The sequence below is a fragment of the Microtus pennsylvanicus genome, chromosome 3 (genome assembly GCF_037038515.1).
Source record: "Microtus pennsylvanicus isolate mMicPen1 chromosome 3, mMicPen1.hap1, whole genome shotgun sequence".
NCBI classification, from domain to species: Eukaryota; Metazoa; Chordata; class Mammalia; order Rodentia; family Cricetidae; genus Microtus; species Microtus pennsylvanicus.
In genome coordinates, this window is record NC_134581.1 from 51,113,301 (window position 1) to 51,136,597 (window position 23,297).

The 23,297-nt window shown below is 38.2% G+C and overlaps 1 protein-coding gene and 1 long non-coding RNA gene across 9 annotated transcripts in view; one reads left to right on the forward strand and one right to left on the reverse strand.

The window, feature by feature from the left end:
• Ice2 (interactor of little elongation complex ELL subunit 2) overlaps window positions 1–23,199 on the reverse strand; it is a 41,033-nt gene extending 17,834 nt beyond the window's left edge. For 2 of the 8 annotated variants that reach the window (XR_012909994.1, XM_075965360.1), the window contains exons 1-10: window positions 23,051–23,163; window positions 22,102–22,242; window positions 20,797–20,901; window positions 12,331–12,580; window positions 10,539–10,658; window positions 8,341–8,478; window positions 7,686–7,802; window positions 7,308–7,467; window positions 5,895–6,076; window positions 54–1,020 (exon numbers count right to left, since the gene is read on the reverse strand). Coding sequence is in view for 6 of the 8 variants with exons in the window: in XM_075965360.1 (XP_075821475.1) it covers window positions 54–1,020; window positions 5,895–6,076; window positions 7,308–7,467; window positions 7,686–7,802; window positions 8,341–8,478; window positions 10,539–10,658; window positions 12,331–12,580; window positions 20,797–20,901; window positions 22,102–22,142 (2,080 nt within the window). In the remaining 2 variants the exon portion in view is untranslated. The other 6 variants (XR_012909995.1, XM_075965356.1, XM_075965355.1 and 3 more) reach the window with 6 other exon arrangements.
• LOC142845869 (uncharacterized) overlaps window positions 22,834–23,297 on the forward strand; it is a 61,613-nt gene continuing 61,149 nt past the window's right edge. The window contains exon 1 of the long non-coding RNA XR_012909996.1: window positions 22,834–22,880. This is a non-coding gene — a long non-coding RNA (uncharacterized LOC142845869). The remainder of the gene's footprint in view (window positions 22,881–23,297) is intronic.

Here is a 23,297-nt window from a genome sequence, read left to right on the forward strand (position 1 = left end):
AAAAGCTAAGGAAAAGGAATAGAGAAACTGGTAAGTTCTTGATATTCACTTACGTCCTTTAGGCTTCTGAAACGCAGAAGGCCAACTGGATTTTGGCCAGCTGGAGGCATCTGAAGTAGCAGAGGGTTGTTCAGAAGCAGATGGTTGTTTAGATTCTTCTGAATTAATCAAGGGTAACTCAGGCATTTTCTTAGAAACTGGCTTTAAAAGCTCATCCTGCATTTTTAGAATTTCTCCAACTGGATCAAATTTTTTATAGACTCTTTTGATAGGTTTCTTTAAAACACAAGACTCTTCAGAAACCACAGTAGTAGTCTGTTTTCCCACAGAAGCCTGTGCTGAAGAATTTGGACTTGCTGGTCTAGAACCCACATCAGCTGTCTTTCCGTCACTAGTACTTTTACTCTCTGTATCAATGATTAAACAATCTTCATCTGTATCACTACCACAAGAAATCCCTTTCTCAGTTTCAGATGTTTCTGATGCAATAGCTGTTCTGTTGGCATTGTCAGGGTTCCCCTGAACACTCGGTCTTTTATCATTGGTACAAAGCATACCTATATCACTTTCCTTAGAGATTCCATCGGATGTTTTGTGAACTTCATTGTCTTGTACTAAAGATTTCACACTGGCACTGGGAACCTCTTCAGGACATGATTCCAGTCCCTGATCATCTTTATTTTTGCACCCTTCAGGACCACTTTCCACACCAGAGAACAGTTGTTTCTCCTTCTGTAATTGTTTCATCAGCATCTGACATAAACTTCTAGAATCCTCAGTAATGTTTGGTGAAGCTGGTACCTCAGGTGTGGCTGGTACCACAGGAGCAGCTACTACTTTGGGGGCTGTGTAGACATCTGTCAAGATGGGTACAGAGGAGTCACTTTCTGAACTTGGTGACCTGGATGAATTAGTGGTAGTTACTCCAAAGGTTTCAAGTTCTGTGACATCATCATCAAAATCTAGATCCATATTTTCCAGAGTCTCAATTTTTCGGCACTCATTAGCTTCAGTGGGTATCTTGGAAGAAAACATATTAGCAAATTATTAGGGAAAAGTTCAGGCCACAGTTACCTAACTCTTAGTGCCCTTATCCCTAACATTGCAGTTCATGTTTTCAGAAGCAGAAAGACGGAACTAGGAAGATGGCTCAATGAGTAAAAGGATTTCTATGGAAGCACATGACCCGAGTCTGGATCTCCAATATACAAGTAAAAGCCAGACATGGTGATGTGTGCTAGCAATTCTAGCGTTATGGGAGGGGACGGAACAAGAGCAGAGGAAGATCCCAGGGACTTTCTAGCAGTCAGTCTAACTGAAAAAGTTAAGTCTCAGGGTCAGTGAGAGACTGAATCTCAAAAACAATGGTAGAGAGTGATAAAGATAATCTGTGTTAACCTCTGGCCTCTACATGTGTGCACATACACTTATATGTCCCTCCCACCTCCATATAAACATTCACACAAACATAAAAGTCTTTAAAATGTATACAACTTACATTTAAGTATTTAATTCTGTTACCCCTTGAAAATATTCATATAGACACATCTGTCACAGGAAACTGAATTCTGAAATGCCAGACCCAAAGAGGAATATTAACAAACAAGAAAACAGACAAGACCCTCAAGAAGAGAAGGAGAGTCCAACAGCAAGAGAGGTTCAAGCATGCCCAATTCATAAATTATGGGAAAGCCTTGATCTTAGCTGACCAGGACAGTTTCTTCACTAGTGTTAAGCAAGAGTCTCCTAATATCAATCAGCGACTCTTTTAAAATCCACTCAAGGTAAACACCGAGTAACATACTATAATGGACAGGAAGTAGCTCTTAGTATTCTGGGACATGAAGTCACTGAAGTTGTAGTCTTTATGTACTATTCTGGCAATTTGTAGAAGAACTACAAATAGCTTTCAACTATTCAAGAATATTTTACCCTCGCGTCAAGAACCAGAGATCTCTCCTCAATATGAAAGAGCCCTCATTTTTAAAATTAATTAATTTTAGTTTTTTTTTCCCCCCAAGCAGGTCCACACATTGTCCAAGCCTTGTATTTCTTATAGATCAGAGGCAGGCCCCGAAGTTCTAAACTTCCTGCCTCCATATATGCTGGGATTACAGGTATGCCATACCCTATACAGCTCTTCCTTTTACTGTTTGTGGTACTTAAGACTGAACCTGGAACTATTTGCATGGTAGGCAAGTACTCTACCACTAAGCTGTACTTCCAGCCCTAGCAGAGTGAACACTTTTTACCTTCATAAATGCCATGAAAACTTGACTATGAGCTAAGACTTTGGGGTAGGATTTGTGACAGTAAGTCTGGCAGCAATTAAGCAATAAGATTGGTTTACAGAAATTACCTGATTTCTCTGAACCTCACATCCCGTATTTCTAAAACAAGAATAATAAGGTTACTTTCTGAATTTGTTCTAAAGATCAAATGTGAAATTATATGCAAGTATTTTCTTGACATGGTGCCTGGCACACAGTACGCAGCCTCCTCAACACATGGCAGCTCTAATTAAATGAACAAATCCAGAACAAAGGGAGACTATATGGCACCAACAGGAGGGCAATCCTACACAGCAAGGTTAAAACAGGACTGGACATAGTACCGAAAAATAAAGAGTAACAGAGGCAATGTTAGCAGAGTTCAGGGTAAGAGAAAAAGGAGGAAAATACACAGATGTGACAAAAACATCGCCATGCCTCCTCAATGGTACTGTCTCTAAATAGATACATATACAGGAAGGATGAATAATATTGATAGAAACAGACAGAAGGACTGAAATATATAACCTATAAATTCTATGTATACTATCTTCCTCAGAGAACCCAAGAGGCCATTCTAAAATGGATTATAAGTTAGTAAAATTTCAACATTGTGCAAAGCAAAATTTGCTAAGGTCCTACTCTAGTTAAAAGGTAAATAAAATTAGAAATTATTAAGGAAGCTTTAAACAACAAATCCAAGCACTCAGAAAATAAAAACACGTCTAAACCTATTGGGTTAAAAGAAGGAGCTGAGAATTTCAGAATACTTAAGCAACAAAAATTAGAATAAACATTAATGATAATTAGTATCACAATCTGAGGCTCAACAGACACCACTTTCCCCTCAGGATCATTTCTGTCTTAGGAGACACCAATTATTTCACAACTCCAAACAAGGGCTGAGGAAGTTAGGCTGAAAACCTCTGAGGAAATGGGTTCCTTCTATATAACCCTTACTCACAACTCTATGGGTAAAAGGCCTTGCTGGGAAACTGAACCCTGCCTTGTTTCCCTCATCCTGTGATACTGCCAAAATACAGGCTTTTTTGGTTCTCTTCAGAACTGGTAAATAGCACAAAAAGCACAAATGAACCTAAATGGTGACCTGCCTCCTAGACTTCTGCATTCCTCTATATCTCAGCTTTGAAAATCTTTATTATCTTATAAGCCCCCCCATGATAGTAAGAAATAAGTTTTTATATTTTATCCAGCAATAATTTTTAGGTGTCATCAGTAATGAAAAGGTTCATCATTATCAAAGCCATTCTGTGACTTTTTATCCTTCTTAACCTACTTTGTTTCTTTGTGGCACTTCTCATCTCCTGATATGCACCTGTCCCCAGTACACAATCCAAAATAAAAATGTAAAAGAATAAAACATAAAACAAGCTGGAAGTGCTTTGTGATACCGCATACAAATATCAAAGCTCAAATGGCAAACAGAAAAAAGAACATATAAAAACAGCCGGGCGGTGGTGGTGCACGCCTTTAATCCCAGCACTCGGGAGGCAGAGGCAGGTGGATCTCTGTGAGTTCAAGACCAGCCTGGTCTACAAGAGCTAGCTCCAGGACAGGCTCCAAAGCTACAGAGAAACCGTGTCTCAAAAAAACAAAAAAAATAAAAAATAAATAAGAATAAAAATAAAAACACCAACAGCCTTAAAATGGCATAAGTTCTTGAGGGTGGGAGAATATTTTTATGTTATTTAAAACAGTTTGATTTCTTACTTAACTAAAAATCTCTGATCATATTTACTATCCTCAGGTTTTTTTTTTTTTGGACCTGAATATAAAATGGCCCCATTTCTGTCCATTTCTCTATTTCTTAACATATCCTGGTTTTCTCCATATTTATCAGTACCTGCTGCAGTTTGTGTCATCTACTACACTGTAAATGCTGAAAGAACCCAAACTACATTTTTACTTATCCATCCTCAGAACACAGAACAGAATCTACAGTCAATATTTGTTGAATAAATTATTTTCCACAAACAAAATGTTTAACTTTAATAATTATAGAAAAATTATCTTTAAGTACACATCATTAAAACTGATATTTAAGTCATGCCTGTCACTCTTATGTCCTGTATGTTTTGAATTACATAGTACTGTTAACTACCATTGTTTTCTTGTGTTACAGAACCACACCAATCCTCACTTGTCTCACTGTGACTCTACCTGTTAATTCATCTCTTTTCAGCCTTTCCCACTGCCCTCTTTGGCTTCTGGGACCATTGCTCTGCTGTCCACTTCTATGAATATACCTTTTAGATGTTATATTAAGGTAAAAAAATCACATGTTCTGTGCCTGGCTTATTTCATTTAACATTCTGGTCTTCAGGTAGATCCATACATACTGTTGCTAATGACAGTACAATAACCTCTCTTTAAAAAGGTATACTAGTATTTATATACCTCATTTCCTTGATTCAGTTGCCCATTAACGGGCACTGAAGCTGATTCCATAGCTGGGATACTGTGCACACTGTTGCAATCAATATAGAAACACAAGGGTCTAAGTGCTCTGGTTGGTTATTTTCTTTGAAGTACATGCTTTACTGGGCAGTTGCTGGAACACATGGCAGTCTTATTTTTAAGGAACTTCCCCACTGTTTTCTGTAGTGGCTGAGCTAATCTGCATTCTTAACAAGTGTTCCACACCCTTCTCAGTATTTGCTTTTTTAATCTGTTACTTGTAAAATCTGAAATTGGTCTCACAAGTCTGCCTTAGCTTTCCAAGTATTAGGGTTCACAATATGAGCCACATGCTTGGCTAGCACTTGTCATTTATCATTTGTGTTATTTCCATTCTTACTAAGAGATGATACCTCATTGTGGTGTTTGTGTGTATATGTGTGGGTGTGTGGCAGTCAAAAGTTGAGGTCACTTTTTCCTCAGTCATTCTCTATCTTGATTTTTGTGAGACAAAGACTCACTCTAAACCTAAAACTCATTGTTCAGCTAGGCTGGTTGGCTGATGGCCTCCAAAGATCTACATGTTCTTTCCATGGGTTTACAGGCATGCCCAGTTGTACCTGCTTTTTATGTAGGTGCTAGGGACCTGAACCTAGATCCTCATGTTTCTACAACAAGCCCTTTACAGACTGAGCCATCTCCTTGGTTCCTTATGGTTTTAATTTGCATTTCCATGACAATTAGTGATTGTGAACATTTTTTCATATATATATGTCAGCTGTTTATGTATGTTTCAGAAAATGTATACTCAAATCACTGTCCTGATTTTTAAATTTTATTTTTGGTAAGGGGGCTAGAGATGGTTCAATAGCTAAGAGCCCTTGCTGCTCTTCAGGAGGGCCCAGGTTCAGTTCCTAGCACTCACATCAGGTGGCTCATGAAAGCTCCAGATTTGACGTCTCTGGCCTCTAAGCACACCCGCACTCACACATGCAGGCACAAAACCTATAAATGACTAAATATAAATCTTTAAAAATTGTTAAGTAATACATAAAAACTGGGGAGTTAAGCATTTATCATATACTGTTTCAATACATGTATATTAAGGACTGTTTTAACTATGAAGTTTAGAGATTTGCAATATAAGTTTATGCTCCAAAGGGTAAACAAGTATATCATAAGCAAGGGAGAAAAAGTATTACATACATCCATCTCAGAGGTGCTCTCTTCTGGTTTATCCATAAAGACTGCAGAGACTGGGACAGATGTGTTTTTTGATAGTACATGTTTTAATGGAACTTCATGGAAGAGTTGATTTCTTTCTCTCATTGTCATTTGCTTTCGGGGAAGTGGTGAATTAATATAAATTACTTTAACTGGTTTGGAACCTTAAAACAGAAAGAGAAGCAAGTGGTGATTAGTATCTGGTAGTTTTATTTAAAAAAAAAGAAAAGGCAGAAAGATCACAAAACAGAGACAGGATAGGGCAGTGGGGCCATGCCTCCTGCATCTGCCTTTCTTGTAATACATATCTTTTTTAAAAATAAAAAAATAAAGCCCCTTAGTACTAAAGGACAAGAGGACCTGGCCAGCAGAGAAATATGCTCTAACAATGTTTAAAGGCTTCCGGGCTTTAGAGCTGTATCGTTAGTATCTTAATTTCTTTGTTCCTTTAGAAATTTGCAAAGCGCATTTATACTTTTACAAGAGATCACACTTAATCCTTAACTTGTAGTACTGTGAAGCATGATTAATAAAACCTCAGAGAGGGAAACTGGGGTTCAACCTGAAGATTTGAAAAGCAAAGTGGCTAGCCACTGGCTCTCAGACCTCAGTCTGAAAATGGCAATTCTGCCTCCAGGAACTTCAGAATGAGACTAAGTTTGAGAGCTGTCTCCTCCCATTTTATATTCCTCTCTAAAGCTGGGACTAAAGGCATGCACTGGGCCAGTTTCTATGGCAACTAGTGTGGCTACTGGAATTAAAGGTGTGTGTTACCACTGTCTGTCTGTAAGGGCTGTTTTACTCCCTTGATCCTCAGGTAAGCTTTATTTATTAAAATACAAATGAAATGCCACTGTACTGTTTTATCTTTATAAATGAAGATTCAATCTTTCATTTATATCCTTATGTTTAATATTATTCTGGAGGATAAAAATGGTCAAATATGAACCAGACTAATAGAAGAATTAATGTGCAAACATTAATTTACTGGTGACAAAGGCTATCCTCTGTCAACATATTTTAAATCTGGTCTCCAACAATAAACAACGAATTCCTGGAAATCTGCTCCCTGCAAACTGTCTAACAGAACGAGGCATTCCTTCATACCACTGACAAACAGAAGCTGCACAGCTTCCATAGATTTCTGGCCACCCGAGTAAAAATTTCTCCTCTGTCTTATTTCTTAACATAACTGCAGGTACCATAGGTCTGCGCAGTCAGTTCTATCACAACTTTAGAGCAGGGAAAGCTCTACTGAGTTTAATGTCAGATTCTTATTCTCCTTAAACAAAGATGGAGATCTGTGTGCGGCACACAGCCATCTACGTCTGCACAGCTGAAATGAGGTAATTCCAACCCTTCTGAGGACATTATTTGGCACACCAAATCACAAACCTTCCACAGTTATCATCTGAACACACACTGGGATTTCCCACTGTTCCTTGTAGCTTGGTCCATGGTTATTGAGCAAGGTGAATAATGCCTGGCTAGTCAGAGCTATCTGCGGATGGTATCTTGAAACAAGTTTCTCTGCATTCGGGTCTTTACTAATATCCTGAAAAACAATTGTGTTCAGTATTGTGATTTATGGTTCATAATAAACAAAACAATGCACGTCTTATTATCTAGGTCACTCACAACATTTCTACCACAAAGTGATGAGGAGATGGGAATGTTACAGAAACGATGTTAGAACAACCAGGCCGCACATCTTTTATGCAGTACAATTATTAGGATTATTTTAACTTTTTAGGAAAGCCACTTGTGACTTACGTAGTGCATAGCTTCAGCTTGCTGCTGTGGGGTCTCAATGGAAGATATGCCATCTTTTGAAAGCTGCAACTTCACAGGCATCGAGGGAAATGATGTTTTTACAAACTTTGCACTGCCCTAAATAAGTGGAGAATAAAGTTATTGTAAAAGTCTTAATGTATTTTTATTGTAACGTTGGAAATGTAACTGAGATTTCAAATGTCAATCTTAGAACCTCCTAAGTCAAGACATTCTTTCATGGTATTTCTTGACAACCAAGAACAATGATTTTGTTACCGCTATTGTTTCTAAAAAGGTTCAGAGTCTTCTGGAATCTTCCTGCTACTTTTGTAGTTTCACCTTTTGTTTTTTAATGAAGCATAAATCACAACACAGAAGAAGGGAAGTGCTAAAATACACTTTCTATATACTTATTTCTCAAATATGTTAATAAATTTTCTTTAAATGGAATTCCCTGTTTTATTTGAGAAGTATTAAGAAAAGTGGGAAGAAAAAAAGTCAAGAAACAAAATTAGTAGCAGTATTTTAAAAACATGAGGTATTACACAGGTATCATGTATCCCAAAAGTTTAAACACAGTGTCTAATAAGACATAAATGATGTTTCTAGTCAAAGCCCCCCAGGACCCACTTCACAATCACAGAATAAACCTTACCAAAACAAGAAGAGTCTTTTCTAATTTCAGCCCCATCTCTGTTTTAAAAGGAAAGAATCCCATTAGGCTGGTGACTTCATGGAGAGTATAAAATTCTGGGTACTTTTTCACTTGTTCAATGCAAGCTCTTAGAATTTGCTGTGAAACAGAAAATAAGAATTACTCATTTGTGTTATACTTCCCTAACAAATACGCTTTGGTTTATGGAACTATAAATTTATTAGTTGCAAAGTGGAATCCATTTCACTCATTATTTCTTCTAATAATCCACAATTCTGTGCATTTCCTACTTGATTTAATCTCTTAGTTTTCATAACAAATTTTAACCTAATTTCCTAAAATAGTGGCATTTAATAATACTAAAATTAGTGATCTTATTAAAATTTAAAATTAAATAGAGGAGACAAAGTATTTTCTATGCTTCTTAGGAAACTGACAAAAGAAATGAAGCCACATGAAAATTTTTGCACAAAATGTATTACAAAAAAAGAAACACATGAAGCTGGGGCTGGGTGCATATGAACATGTCTATAATTCCATTTGAGAGGTAGAGGCAGGAGGGCCAATGATTCAAGATCAGCCTGGGCTACATGACAACCTGCTCTGAAGGAAAAAAAAAGACTAAGTTCTTAAATGTCTTCTCCAGTTTCCAAAATATTGACTTACCAGGAAATATAGCTGGAAAGGATATCTTCACAGCTTTACCCAAGAAAAATCATACATTTGTGATAACATGTATCTCAAAGGAACAGAGCCATCACTGGGGGAAGTTTTGATAATTTTAAAAGTACACACATGTGCTGTCGTCTAAGGCTATCTACCATCTTTTGTTAGTGCATGATGCCTAAACCCTGTAGGAAATATTTTATTTTTCAGGCAGGTTCTCACTGTGTAGTTCAGGCTGGACTGGAAGTCACTATGTACATCAGGTTGGCCTGGAACTCAGAGATTAGAGAGCTGCCTGTTTCTGCCTCCCAAGTGTTGGGATTAAAGGCATGTACCATCACTACCAGCTAAGATGTATTTTAGATCACAGAAGCTCCAACTTTCTATCTATAACCCCTCCTTCCAAATAGTTATAAAATGCTTCAAGTTACAAATCAATAGGTAGCTCAGTACACCTTTATTATTTATTTATTAATTTATTTATTTGTGTGTGGTGTGTGTGTGTGTGTGTGTGTGTGTGTGTGTGTGTGTGTGTGTGTGTGTGTGTGAAGGAGGGGAAAGAGAGGCAGGTGATAGGAGAGAGAACTTGGAGGAGTAAGCTCTCTCCTTCTACGACATGAGGGGATCCTTAGGATGGAAATCAGATAGTCAGGCTCGGTGCTAGTGCCTTTAGTGGCAGAGCCACAGCTTATAATTCCATATCCCCTGTTCCGCTTTTCCTAGTATATACACCCTGCTGTGTTTAACATGTTTTTCTTCCACCTATGCATCTTACTGCTATTCAGGATGTCACTCTTAACTACTGCCGGTGTGGGCTGGAACAGAAAAGTTGCTTTAAAATTCTCAGTGAACTATACTTATTGGTACAGTCTCTTTCCTCCCTGTCAGTAGTTCCAGTGAGCACACACTTACGATGTCCCCGTCCTGTTGTGCGCACTGTAAGAATTCAACAGACAAAGGGAACTAATAAGCAAGCACCAAGTGGTAAGGTACACACTCTGGTTACCTATCAGCAAATCTTAGTGAAACTGTGCTGGACGTTACAGTGCTCGCAACTGCATTCATTTAACTCAGCACTTGTTCAAGAAAGAAAGGAACCCCTGAAGCGTTTACAGGGCCGCAGTGCATACTGTATGGCAGTGCGCCTTCACCCACAGTGCAACTTTCAGTTTCTGTTCCCTGCTACCAAACAATGAAAAGACCTCTGAGAAAATTCCAGAAACAAGAAATTCCTAAATTCTAAACAGTGAATAATTTTGAGTAACACATTAAAGCTCTGTAGCCCTGCGTCACCTAGCTCTGTCCAAACAAATGGTTTCCTCAGAAGCTACCTCCAATATGGACTGCAGTGCCTACCTCAATATTCCGAGTTGTCATGAGTTCTACTATTTCACACACTAAGTAGTGCACTGGCCTCCGTGTAACTAAAGTGCTAAAGCTGATGGTTCCCTAAGCTGCGGGATCTTCTTCACACACTTTAGAGAGGCCACACTTATTTATTGCTCAGCAGTTTATGTAAATGTGATCTTTACCTCTGTGAAGAGACGGGCCTCATCAGACAGCATATTATAATCCTGTGCACATTTCTTTGCAGAATTCTGCAGAAACTTTAGGAATTCATTAACTTCTTCATTCACATGTTTTTTCATATCCTTAAAGAAAAAAAAGTACACATCTTTAAAAAAAAGTTTCACTAAAAGTATTTACTCCTCAATAGTTGCCCTAATAATTTGAACTTCAAAGAATAGAACATCAAATCCAGAGTGGAAACCACAAAGAAAATTATTTTCAAATCACCAAATAATAATGATAAACCTGTTATTAAAAACTCTAAGGAAGGGGGCTGAAGAAATGGCTCAGTGGTTAAGGGCACTGCTATTCTTCCATAGGTCCTGAGTTCAATTCTGAGCAACCACATGGAGGTTCACAACTATCTGTAATGGGATCTGATTCCCTCTCTGGTGTGTGTGAAGACAGTTCACTAAAATACTTAAGTAAATAAATATATGGGTTCAACCCCAAGCATCACATGCACACACACATACACAACAAACCCATTAAAAATTCCACAGAGGCACTTGGGAGGCAGAGGCAGGTGGAACTCTGTGAGTTAGAGACCAGGAAATTTTGTCTTGAAAAGAAACAACAACAACAAACTCCACAGAAACAGAAAAACAAATGAACAAAATTACAACATGAGGAGAAAGTGAAGCATGCCCCCAGCGATGCTGGAGCATGTCTGGGCAGCCTGTTTGTATAGGGTTTCATGGTCGGAGTTGATAAGATGACTGACCAGGTCGCTTCCTCAAGGAACAGGTTTACTGAGATACAAATTTGGATCGCTGGATTCAGATTCCAGAGCATTAACCATTACACCATGGGAACTGGTGCAAAGTTACAATATACATATAGGAAATTCTGCTTTCTATTTTCTAAAAAGATAAGCCTCTTAAGGGAGAAATGAGCAAAGTGTATGGCTAGGAGAGTCATAGAGCTACAAGTGCTTGTTGCTGGGTGGCATACTCCCACAACTTGTTGCTTTGGAGGTGGTACAGGATTAGTTGTTCTGTCGCCCCTGGCTACCAATGATTGCAGACAACCTGGGACATGTACATCACTGTTTTGAAACAAAACAATAAGAAAAATTAAAAAAAAACAATGGTTTATAGATACATGGAAGATGTTTGTTTTCACTGGCATTCAATATATTTATTCAGATAAAACAAGAAATCAGCCATTTTCTCATATGCAACAAGGACCAAAAATGAGAGAACAATGTCTAGTGTTGGTGAAGGTGTATTCAAACCTCTTATAGTAGTATAAACAAATAATTCAAACCTTTCAAAAAATAATTTATCCATCTGTACCTACAGACCAAAGCTTTAAAAACATGTAGCATTTGATCTTAAAATTTTATTTTAAAAAAGATTTATTTAAAGAATCTATTTTAAAGAAATAATCACAGGGACAAAGATTTTGTTAGAAAGATATTCAGCATACTGTCATTTCTGTAAAAAGATAAATGAACGAAATGTACTCAAATTGACCACAGTAAGCTTGTAAAGGTGCTCTTGCTGGGATATAAGATGAACTGGAGTAAGGCCGATGCACAACAGAGCAGGTGCCAGAACTACACACAATAAAATCAACAGAAGGCTTAAAGTACCTACACTTTAAAGTCCTTACTTTCCCATTTCTGTAAATATGAGTATACCTAATAAGAGAGATGACTAACAAATTAACAATGGCAAAGAAAAATGAAAGGAAATAGAAAGTGGAATTATTTTCTGATTCTTTTCTGTAACTGATGAAGAGAATACATACCAAATACTGTAGGAATTCATTTGTATTTGTCCCAACAGCTTTGGAACTTGAGGGGATCTTTGCATATTTAGCCAACAAATCCACATAAGCCCTCTGCTCTCTCTGTGAGAACCGAGAGAAACGAGGATAAGGAACTCTTGGTTTCGGAAGGAGAATCATCCCAACTTTTTCCTTTGCTTGAGTTGCTGAACTAACTGCAGGCTCATTTTCTACAGAACTTGCTGAGACATTCAAATTTTCTCCTATACGTCTGGAAAAAAAATACAATTTACAAATATGTGCTTTTCACATGAAGATTACTATCATGGAACTTATGATTCTCAATCAAAAGGGAGAATAATATGGCATGATTAACAGTAACTTCTGGATTATTATCTAACTCTGCCACCTGCATTTTGATGTTCAGTCATTTAGTGTAGATTAAGTATTCTGCATGAAAAGACCTCATTGCAGGCTTACCTTCAGCCACCTGACAGAGAGGGAGAGGCACACTTCAACCAGCTATTCTATTTGGAACTTTCCCCTTTTATTAAAAGGGAAAATCATTCTTGTGAATTATACTAACATTTACTTATTGCTATGCTATTTGGCTTTTAATGCTTAGGTTCTTCAGTAGGTGTATCAGCTAAAATGGTGAACAAAGAGCATTAAGAACAGAGTAAAATGGGGTCACACACTTGAGGTTAATTAATTCACTGAGATTCTAAACTCTCTGGTTTCCATTGGTTATCTTAGAACTTAAAAATAAAATTCCAAAAACTGTGTTACATTTTATGGAAGCAGTAGTGATTTTAGAAAAACTGGACAATCCTCTATCTATCAAGTATATGGCTAACTCCATGGAAATGCCTCTACGCTTTTTATGGATGTGAAAGAAAAATCACAGCGTATCTATAAGAGGCGTACTCAAAGAGAAGGCAACAAGTGGTAGCAGCCTGAGAGCCGGATATTAGACTTGTTTATAAAATGACACCCCCAATTAAGAGTCACTTTACTATTTCTAGTAAAACATACAACCATAAATTATTATCTTGTTCATAAATTATTTCTATCTTTGCTATTCAGTAAGAGACTAGTCTACAATTTCAGTAAGAGAATAACAAAAAAAAAAACCCTCCACTTCTCTAACAACTCTGATTTCTACCACAGTCATTGTTTCTTTAACTTGGCTCCAAGTAAACAACAATTCATAAAGGAAAGGAAACTAATGATAAAGATGGATGTCTACTGACTCATTTACTAGTATTCACTGATATTTATACTTGCTAGCACATGCTATGTCCAAGAGCAGATTTTAGTACAATCTTTGATTGTCAGGATCTTAAACCAGTGGCTTGACAAATGAAAGAAAACCACATCCATATGAAAGAAAATATATATAACATATGCATATGTATATTTATATGCAGTATCATAATGATATTAGGTTTCCAAACTAAATTTACCAAATAGCTGGCTGAGAAGAATGGTCTGGAGAGCATGGATTAAGAAGGAAGGAAAAGGAAGAGGACAATGACTGCAATCATGACAGTGTTGCTTTTCTTATGGCATTCATTTCTTTAAGTCAGTGGGAACATCTAATTCGTCACCAGTGTGAAAGGTTGGCCATAATCTGGAGAAATACTGGATGCTTAGAATATATGACACTTTCACACAACTTCTAAAGGTCCTCTTATTTCTAACATTAAAAACAATTCTGACTTGCTATTACTTTGATACCACATTTTTTTTCTATGATTATGGCTTAGTATATTTTTTTCTGCTTCTCTTAAATACAGTCTTGTTCATTTTAGGATTTGGTTCTGAGAACTGAATCAGAGGCTTCTTATAGGCTGTATACATGCCACACCCACTATAAATGGACAATCTTCCCAAACATCGCATCTTCTGTTGTAGGAATGTCTATGCACAGATGCATTACACAATGCAGGGTAGGTATTGCTCTCCTTTTATCTCACATTACGTATTTAAAACAAGCTATTTTTAAAAGTTATGTTTCTGCTAACTAGCTACTAGCTATCAATCTCAGTTTGGGCTAATGAAGGAAGTACATTAGTTCTTACAAAATAGTTGCTATAAAAAACTACAAAGGTTTGGGTCTTATTGATACGGTTAGGAACTATTAATTTACAAAACTAAAATAAATATAGTATAAATTCCAAAGTCTGAAAATAGTATTTTAGAAAAGGGTAAGAACCTTCCTCCCTCAAATAAAGCAAAATCATTTTAAAACACTCAGAGATAAACTATGAATGGAAAACTCAACAAATAGCTAATTAGTTAATGGGAAAGAATTTTGGAAATTAAAATTGGAATCCTTAGGTTGACTCCAGAAATATAGGCAAGAGAACAAATACTTAGCTCTAAGTTTCTCCAATAGCTGTATAAAAATAAGCTCATTTTAGGTTAACAAAATGAATATTAACTGCTGATCTTGGTAGAAATGTATTACAGCAAATTGATTTCTCACTAGAATATGTCTTGAGAGCTATTCAAACCTAACAGTATTGTGTCCGCAACTCTTAACAATACTGCTTCACAGCTGTCTCTCTGAATATGAGAACATGTCTGTCCTCCTGGCACAAACTGGCAAATTTAATTAAGCTGCTGCAGCAACAAGATGCTGACTCAGATATGCCCGAGTAGGAATGTCAGACATTCGAACAGTTTAAATTGGCTACATGCAGCGAAGAATGGAATGGCAGCACATCAAGATCATTTTCAAGTGCAGTGCTGTCAAATCTTCATCAGATGCAGCCACAAGTACCCAACAGCACTACCTACATACATTACACCACTGCATTTTATTTCAGTTGATAGTTTGAAGCTTCCTCCTTCATTTTGTCAACTACCATTTTCCTTTCTACTTCAAGTTTCTATGAAATAAAGGAATGTTCCAAACTGTTAGTTTGCTAGACACTAAGCCGACTAGTTTGCAGTTTCTTTAAAAACCACATTTAGAAATGGTATTTCTGGGCTCCACCTCAAAGTCTACTTGAATCTTAGAGTTTAGCTTTCTCTTATATTAATCAGGTTACAGCAACTATTTCTCCTCATCTTATTCAGAACTATTCAGTAACTTGTTGGCTTAAAAATCAATTATAAAGATCTATAACTAAATGCTTAATTTTAAATAAAGGCAGGTGTTTATTTCTACATGGATATCTCTTGAAAGAAAAAATGCCATTTTGACTTTCTGTTTCATTCACACTGACTTCTAACGTCACACTATTCTGGTGGTCCTTTCATCTTACAAACATGTATGGAGTACAAGAGTTTGGTTAATGCTTTTTATGCTGAAATTAAGAGTAAAACGCCTTTTGGTGATGCGATGGGGCAATTAAAAATGTCACAGTCTTGAAATCAACCTAATTAAAGGTACTTTTCCAACATGCTAGAGAACACAAAAATTACTAAATTATAAATTAAAAAATGTTATTTTTTCCAACAAGCAAAGTTCTAAATAACCGAAGCGTAAAACCAGTTCCTTATAACAAAAAGTTTAGAAACATGTATCAATGCTTTGTGCTTATCTTTTACGTTAAAATGCAAATTACACTAATAAACTATGCTGTATTAAAATAATCTAAAGACAGGAAAGCATATTCTAAGAAAAATATTTTAGAAGTTTTTTTTTAATAAGGCTAACTGGCAGAAAAATTCCTCTCCTTTATATAACTCATGCCTAAGAAATGCCTAACAAAACTATCCTTACAAAGAACCATTAAAGTAAGAAGCATGGTAGAATGAAGAATAATATTACAGCCAGGCATGGTGGCCACGCCTGCAGTCCTAGAACTCATGGATGCAGAAAGATGAGGTTAGATGGATCAGTGAGCTCTGGCTAGCCAGAGTTACATAACGAGATCTTGTCTCAAAAAGAAAAAAAAAAGATAAAGTTAGAAATTTTTATCTGAAATGAAGGCTAAGACAAAAATTCCAATGGAAACCAGAATATCTATAAGAACATAAATGTAACTAGAAATTATTCTGTTAAGTCAAATAAGTCAGACTAAGAAAAACAAATGATAACCTTACATTTAAAACTTTATATACTTGTGTTGAACTTAATTCGGAAGTGGATCATAAGGAGAGGAAGAGATTTATAAGGTAGGTGGGAAATCCAGAAAATAACAGGTTGCATGCAGTAAGAAAGCAAAGGGTTATTATCTTGGAGGAGAAAGGGAAACAGCCTAGGGAGTAGGGAAAGCTTGGAAGAGGGAATAAATGAGAACACAATATAATACAATATATGGATGAAGATGCCAATGATGGAACCCATTTTTTTGTATGTGAAACTAAAACATTAACAAAAGGGGGGTAGCCCCCAAATCAAAACTAAAGGGTTTAGGAAAGGTGCTAGGAAAGAGGGAGATCAAGAGAGTTTTTCAAAACCTCTTTCCTTACAAGAAACAGGTACTCTTTGCAGCTACTTGAGTTCATTCCTGAAAGAAGAAGCTTCCAAGATTTGGAATGAAAGCATGATCCTGGAAGAGCGCGTGCAGCACAGAGGCCTGTGTTCCCTGGAGGCTCTGCCATTGCCCGGTCTGCCCTTATGGATCCTAAAAGGGACCAGACAGATGGCTCACTGGTTAAGAGCACTGGCTGCTATTGTAGAAGACCCAGGTTCGTTTCTAAATGCCACATAGTAGCTCACAACTGTTAACTCCAGTTCCAGGGGATTTGATATTTTCTTTTGGCATCATTGTACACACATGTGCACAGATATGGCAAAATGCCCACACACATTTAAAAAATCCTCAAGAGCCTTGGAGAGAGAAAATGTCAATTTACATGTATGGGTCCAGAGATTTTTTTAGCTTTTCCTAATACCATAATGTATATAAATTGAGATATTACACGAATAGATAAAAAATGAAAAAATAAAACACTTTGCTACTTTAATAGGAGTACAATGTTAGCAGCTCTTTGAAAGGCATCCAAGCAAGGTGTAATGACACAGAAGAGGGTTAAAGACAGACAAACAGATAAGTGAATTCACAGAATCCAAGAATTGTGTAAAATGGTAGTCCCTGCCGAAGTTCTAATTCTGCTGTATGTTTGAAATTTTTTTCTCTACAACAGAGTGTTCTTCCCTAAGTGCTGTGATTTTTTAATAAGTTTCTACTCTTTCACAGGCTTGTCCAGACTTAGCCTTGCCCAACTACTAAGAGAGTGAGGACTTGAACAAGGTGCCTTCTAGTTCTCACATTCTTTCATTCCTGTTCCTCTAACTTGGGAACCCAAGATGACTACCACACTGAGGTGTCATCTACATAATCATGACTTAGCTCTGTTAGAATGAGTAGTTAACTTTTCCTACAGTGTGACAGGAGTGACTTAGTGCAGACCCAGAGTGACACTGCTGTCTGTGGCTCCAAAGCAGGTGCTGATGGGTGAGATACTGATTTGTTTTGAAATCAACCACCCATTAATGTGATTGTGTGGGTATTTGCCCAGATTGTGGGACACTGCTTCAGCTGTTCTCAGGCATCACCCCGTCAATTTGTTCTAACCTGAGCACTTGTGTGTAGAGATAGATCTTCCTGAGACTCAGTTAGCTTATTGAATCTCAAGTTTGTCAGAGATCCTTGTGTTGCTCACAGGTTTAAATAACTGTCATTAAGTAGACTGGTGTCAATCCCTTTTCAAAATTTTTGTTACAGATTCTGGGCTGTGGGAATTTTTATCTTCAGGAAAATAAAGCCAATGACTGTATACATAATTGCTCCTGCTTTCTCTACTAACAGTACTTTATACTTAGTCATGACTGGGTGCTGTGCTCATTGTTGGGTATGGTGGAATCATCTCAGGGTTGTGCCAGGTGGCAGAGTCATTGTTAGATGTCAGGCTGAGTTATCATTTGTATTATTGCTGGTTCATGACTTAGTGTTCTGTTTAAGTAACTAAGTGGTGGCTTTCTGAATTATTAGGTATTTTTGTGGAGTCATTGTTGATTTTTGTTGAATCTCCATCTAGTAGTCTTGCTGAATTATTATTGAACAATTTTGCTGAGCAATCTTTTGGAAGCTTTGTTAAGCTACCTTTGGGCATTTTTTTTTTTCAAGATTCACCAGCTGGAATTTCTGAGTTGTCACAGAACGCTTTTGTCACATCACCCTTGGGGTTTTACTGAGCCACCATTCAGCATTTTGGTGAGCTGTCTTATGTAGGGTTTCTATAGCTGTGATAAAACACCATGACCAAAGGCAACTTGAGGAGGAAAGGGTTTATTTCAAACTTACAGTTTCATATCACAGTTCATCACTGAGGCAGGAACTCAATCAAAGCAGGAACTCAGAAAGGGCAGGAACCTGGAGGCAGAAGCTGATGCAGAGACCATGGAGGACTGCTGCTTACTGGCTTGCTCCTCATGACTTGTTCATTCTACCTTCTTATAGCACCTAGGATTACAGTCCCAGGGGTAACACAGCCTACAGTTGAGCTGGGCTCTCCCACATCAATCATCAATCAAGAAAATTATGGCTGCCCATAGGTCAATCTGGTGGGGGTATTTTCTCAATTGAGGTTTCATCTTCCAAAATAACTCTAATCTGTATCAAAAGGACATTTAACTCGCCAGTACACTGAATTACTTGGACTTTTGCTGGGCCACCACTAAGCATTTCTGGTGACTCCTTAGGCACTTTTTGTGGAGTCACTTGCGAATGTTCTGGTGTAGCATTTCTGGACACTGTGCTGACTCAGCACTTTCCTGGCACTAGCTGCTTCCCTTGAAATTTTGCAGGCAATAACCTGGGATGTCAAGTTACTTCAGGCCCTTGGCAACTCTCTGGGGCCATAGTTTGAACATATCACCAGACCAACCCTGGACTATTTCTCCTTTGACCTTAAGAACATTTCAGATAAAAGGGAAAGGATGTTGATAAACATTACTTGATTTAAATAACCAAAGGTATTAAATGATTGGGAAGTTTTTATGAAATTAGTTATCTCCAGGAATGAATAACAGTAACAGTTTTTAGAAAAATCCATAGATGTATACACCTATGAATCTTAATTTTCTAAAGCTTATACTACCAAAGATATTAACAAAGACTTATTTTAATGTTTTACATAGCAATTTGGCAATATCTACCAAAATAAAAGCACACATATGCTTTAACTAAAAATTTATCATCTAGATAGAAGTACAATAATGCATACTACTATAACTCCTATTATCTGGAAGTATTTTGATGTGTGTAGTACAAGACACACAAACAGACATTATAAACTAAGTCAAGTCCCTAGAAACATCCTTGATTCTCAGTGGTCTGGATTCAACAGACTAGGCTGAGAGTACAAAATCAGTACTTCTTAAAGCTTGAAAGTATGTCTAATGGTCAGGCATGGTAAAAAACATGACGATGAAGATGGTGAAAGAATCTGAGAACCACTATAAAAACCAGAAGACTGGCAAGAAAGCTGAGTGGAAGAGCTCCACAGTCAAAAGCTCACTGATAATGCAAGAGGAAAAGCTTCAGAAAGCAACTTTTGCCCGTTTTTTAATTCACGCACTGATTTGCCTTTTCATTGAGAAGTCTTACCTACCTATACTTAATTATTGCTGTGGAAGGACCACCACTGTTGTGTTAATGCCTTCTATATGCCTTACAAATTGCTTATCCTCACTTCACATCAGCACATACACACTTCTAAAGTAGTGTAAGTCAAATGGAAGCAGAGGTGACAGAAAGGAACGTGGAGAAGATTATTTAAAAAAGAAATTTTGGTATTTTCAAATGTTGATCAAAATGACTGGAAGCAAGAGAAAATGAAGCTAGAAGAGCAAGTAGGAAAACGTTCTTCCCTGTGAAAGCTAACAGGGCCGAAGCAGAGGAAAACTCCTTTGGAGGGGCTTCCTAGTCCCACATCTCTGGTCTCCAGAGTAACCACAACACAACAGACACAGTCAATTAAAAGAGGAAAAGGAACTGCTACACGCATGTAAGCAGGAATAATGGAACATTATTGCTGACTAGGCATTTTTATACCACAGAAGAAAAAAATTCTTTTGATGAATTGGTATTTGGTACCATCTATTAAAATCAAAAATATACACGCAGTCTGACTAAATTTGTATGACTTTATCATACAGAAATAATTACAAAATTAAAAAAAAACAAACCCACATAGGATTTGCTATAGGAATTAAAAGTACACATATAAAGAATATGAAACTATTAATTAAGATTAAAGAGAAATACTGTATGTATGAATGGAAATAAATACAGAACACTGAGTTTTAATGATAAAACTAAATTATAAAGTTTTATGGTGTTCAGAGATAATTACAGCTATGATCTCATGTGTGTAATGGAGAAAGGTAAATATCAAAATGTTATCAGTATCTTTCTATTTTTCACATTTTATAATTTAAATATTTACTAAAATAGTCATAAAACTTCATCTCTCAGAAAAACAGCAATGAAATGTGAAAATAAATAACCAAATGAACATTACCTGTTAGACAAAATATAGAGTTCTTTTAAACTTGGAGCCATGGAATGATCTTTATAATTTTCTGGAGAGAAAAATACTTTAAGGCCATTTTTGGGTGTAACATCCCTGTGAAATAAAGTAATTTACTTGCACTTGACAATTCAAAATCTCACGTTAGACAAAGAAGCATAATGCTACAGCTGTGATTCATGACCTCTACCCTCAGCTGCTCCCAATCACCCCTAGTCAGTTTAATTTCATAGTGTGAGATCCTATATGTTTAGATGTTTTATTTCTTGGATAGCTTTAAGCTTGGGGCAGTATAAAATTCTCACGCTCCGAAAATCTGTTTTCCTGTAGTAAACTATTAAACTTCAGAAACCTGAGCATTAAAGGTGGGCCAGACTGAAGTATAATCAAGGTTCTGTCCAGGACCAGCCCCATCTCTGGCCATGGACTGTAATGTTAAAGTATTGGAACAGAATAAATGTGGCTCAGCTTGTTTTTGTTTCATGTACTATTGCCCCAGGTGAAAACACTGGCTACCTTATTTACTGCTGACTTTTCTTGACTTGGTTAAATGGGGTAAATGATGGATATTTGCTAAAACCACCTCTAAAGTGATGAGTTTTATAACATCAAAATTAGTCTGAAATTAATATAGTCAATGCCGGTTAAATAAAAGAAAGAAATTGAAAAAATACTGAGGTTAACTAATCTAGGGAGGACACTGATCAGTAGGACTCTATGAGAAGAAAGCGCTCCAAGGTCTTTAACACTACAATATCGTTTTTGCTTTCACAGGGCCAGAGGGCTGCAGGAGTACCTGCATTGCATGTGAACACACACTGCAGTACTAGGAAGTGTTGTAGATGATTCGACACAGGCTGGCCATGGTGAACAGCACCTTTAATCCAGCACTCAGGATGCAGAAGCAGGTGGATCTCTCTGAGTGAAGGCCAGTTTGGTCTCCATAGTGAGCTCCAGGTATACTAAAGTGACCATTATAATTGAGACTGATCTGTTATGGTCGATGCTACTTGAGTGAAGGAATTAAAAAACTGAAAATGTTGAGAACAATTTCAGCACTTCTCCTCCACAAGAGGACAACAATTCAGATGAAATGACAACTAACCCTAAGTGCAGAGTTGTCTTGAAATTAGTCAGCTACAACTCAAAAGTTTTGGTATATGAATAGGGTAAAATCTGAGGCCCTGAAAAAAAATGTTTTTAAAAACCCTCTCAAGCCAGAGACCTTCCCTTCCTGTGCTACCCACCGTCCCTGTCTCACTCCTCCAGAGTGGATGAGGAAGAGGTCCGACTCACCAGTTCAGCCTTGGTTCACTCACGGTTACGCTAGAGCTCATCTTCCTAGCTCTCTCCTTCACTCTAGCCCACCAGAGTCCAGCCTGGCAGTGAAGGCTCCAAGGTAGTGAGCATGGGATCCTTCCTAGAATCTACATTCAACTGAAGAGAAACAAAAAGGTCAAGATCAAACCTAGATCCTGGACTGGGGCGAGAAAGACCCTTGGTTTAACATCTACTCTCAACTGACTAAAGCGAAACAAGCGACAGAACACTGCCACGATTCTCTGTGGCAAAGATGACACAGAAGGAGTCACTTTCCTTTGACAGACGCAAGGACATCAGTTGAGTTCTGAGAACCCAAAGCAGAGGGTGTTCTCGCATTGTTGACACTATGGCAGGCAGCATCCATTCCCTCCAGTCGCAGACTGTCATGAGGGCAGATCCTGTCACACAATACACAGAAAAGGCTCCCTGGATCTTTCAAAGAGAGCTTTGCAATTCTGAGACTCAGGGGCTGGCAATTCCAGAGAACAATTCCCAGGCACCCTCGGAGGGTTCATCAGGCACACGACTGCAGCTGAAGTTTGATTTCTCCACACCGGGTGCTTGTTCTGTCGCCCAGTGCGGGCGTGGTATAGTTAAGAGTCAAATGAAGGAATTGGCCTCTGGTCACCTGTGGGGTCTCATGGGCGTCCTTCTCAGCCTACCTACCTCAGAGTGGGGCTGAGGGCGCGGGGAGGGGACGGTGAGCGCCGGGGGAACTGAGGAAAGGCAAAGAAGAGAAAGTATCGGAAACGGTAAGTAGTGAGGAAAGCCGCCGAGGAGAGCACGTGAGGAAAGCTGCCGACAAAGGCCTGGGAGGAAAGCCCGGTGAGGCGCTGCCTCAGACCCGGGCCGCCATGTTCCCTCTCCCGCCCCTCGCGTCCCCGGCGAGCCCGAGTCCGCGCGCAGCAACCTTTCCGCCCACCTCAGGGTCCCAAGCAGCTCTGGCCGGGGGAAAAGCCGACCCCTCTACACACGCTTTGCCGAACTCACTGGTGCGCGCCTAGAAAGGCCTCATTTAAAGCCCCGAGGGCGCCCGCCCGGCCGCGCGTGATGACGTCACGAGAGCGCCGCGGGAGGGGCTTGTGTGCGAATCCTCTGAGAGAATCGGCCGCAGGGAGAGTGTGAGACCCGCAGACCCCTGGCTGTGACCTCAGGCTTCCCTAGTTCTT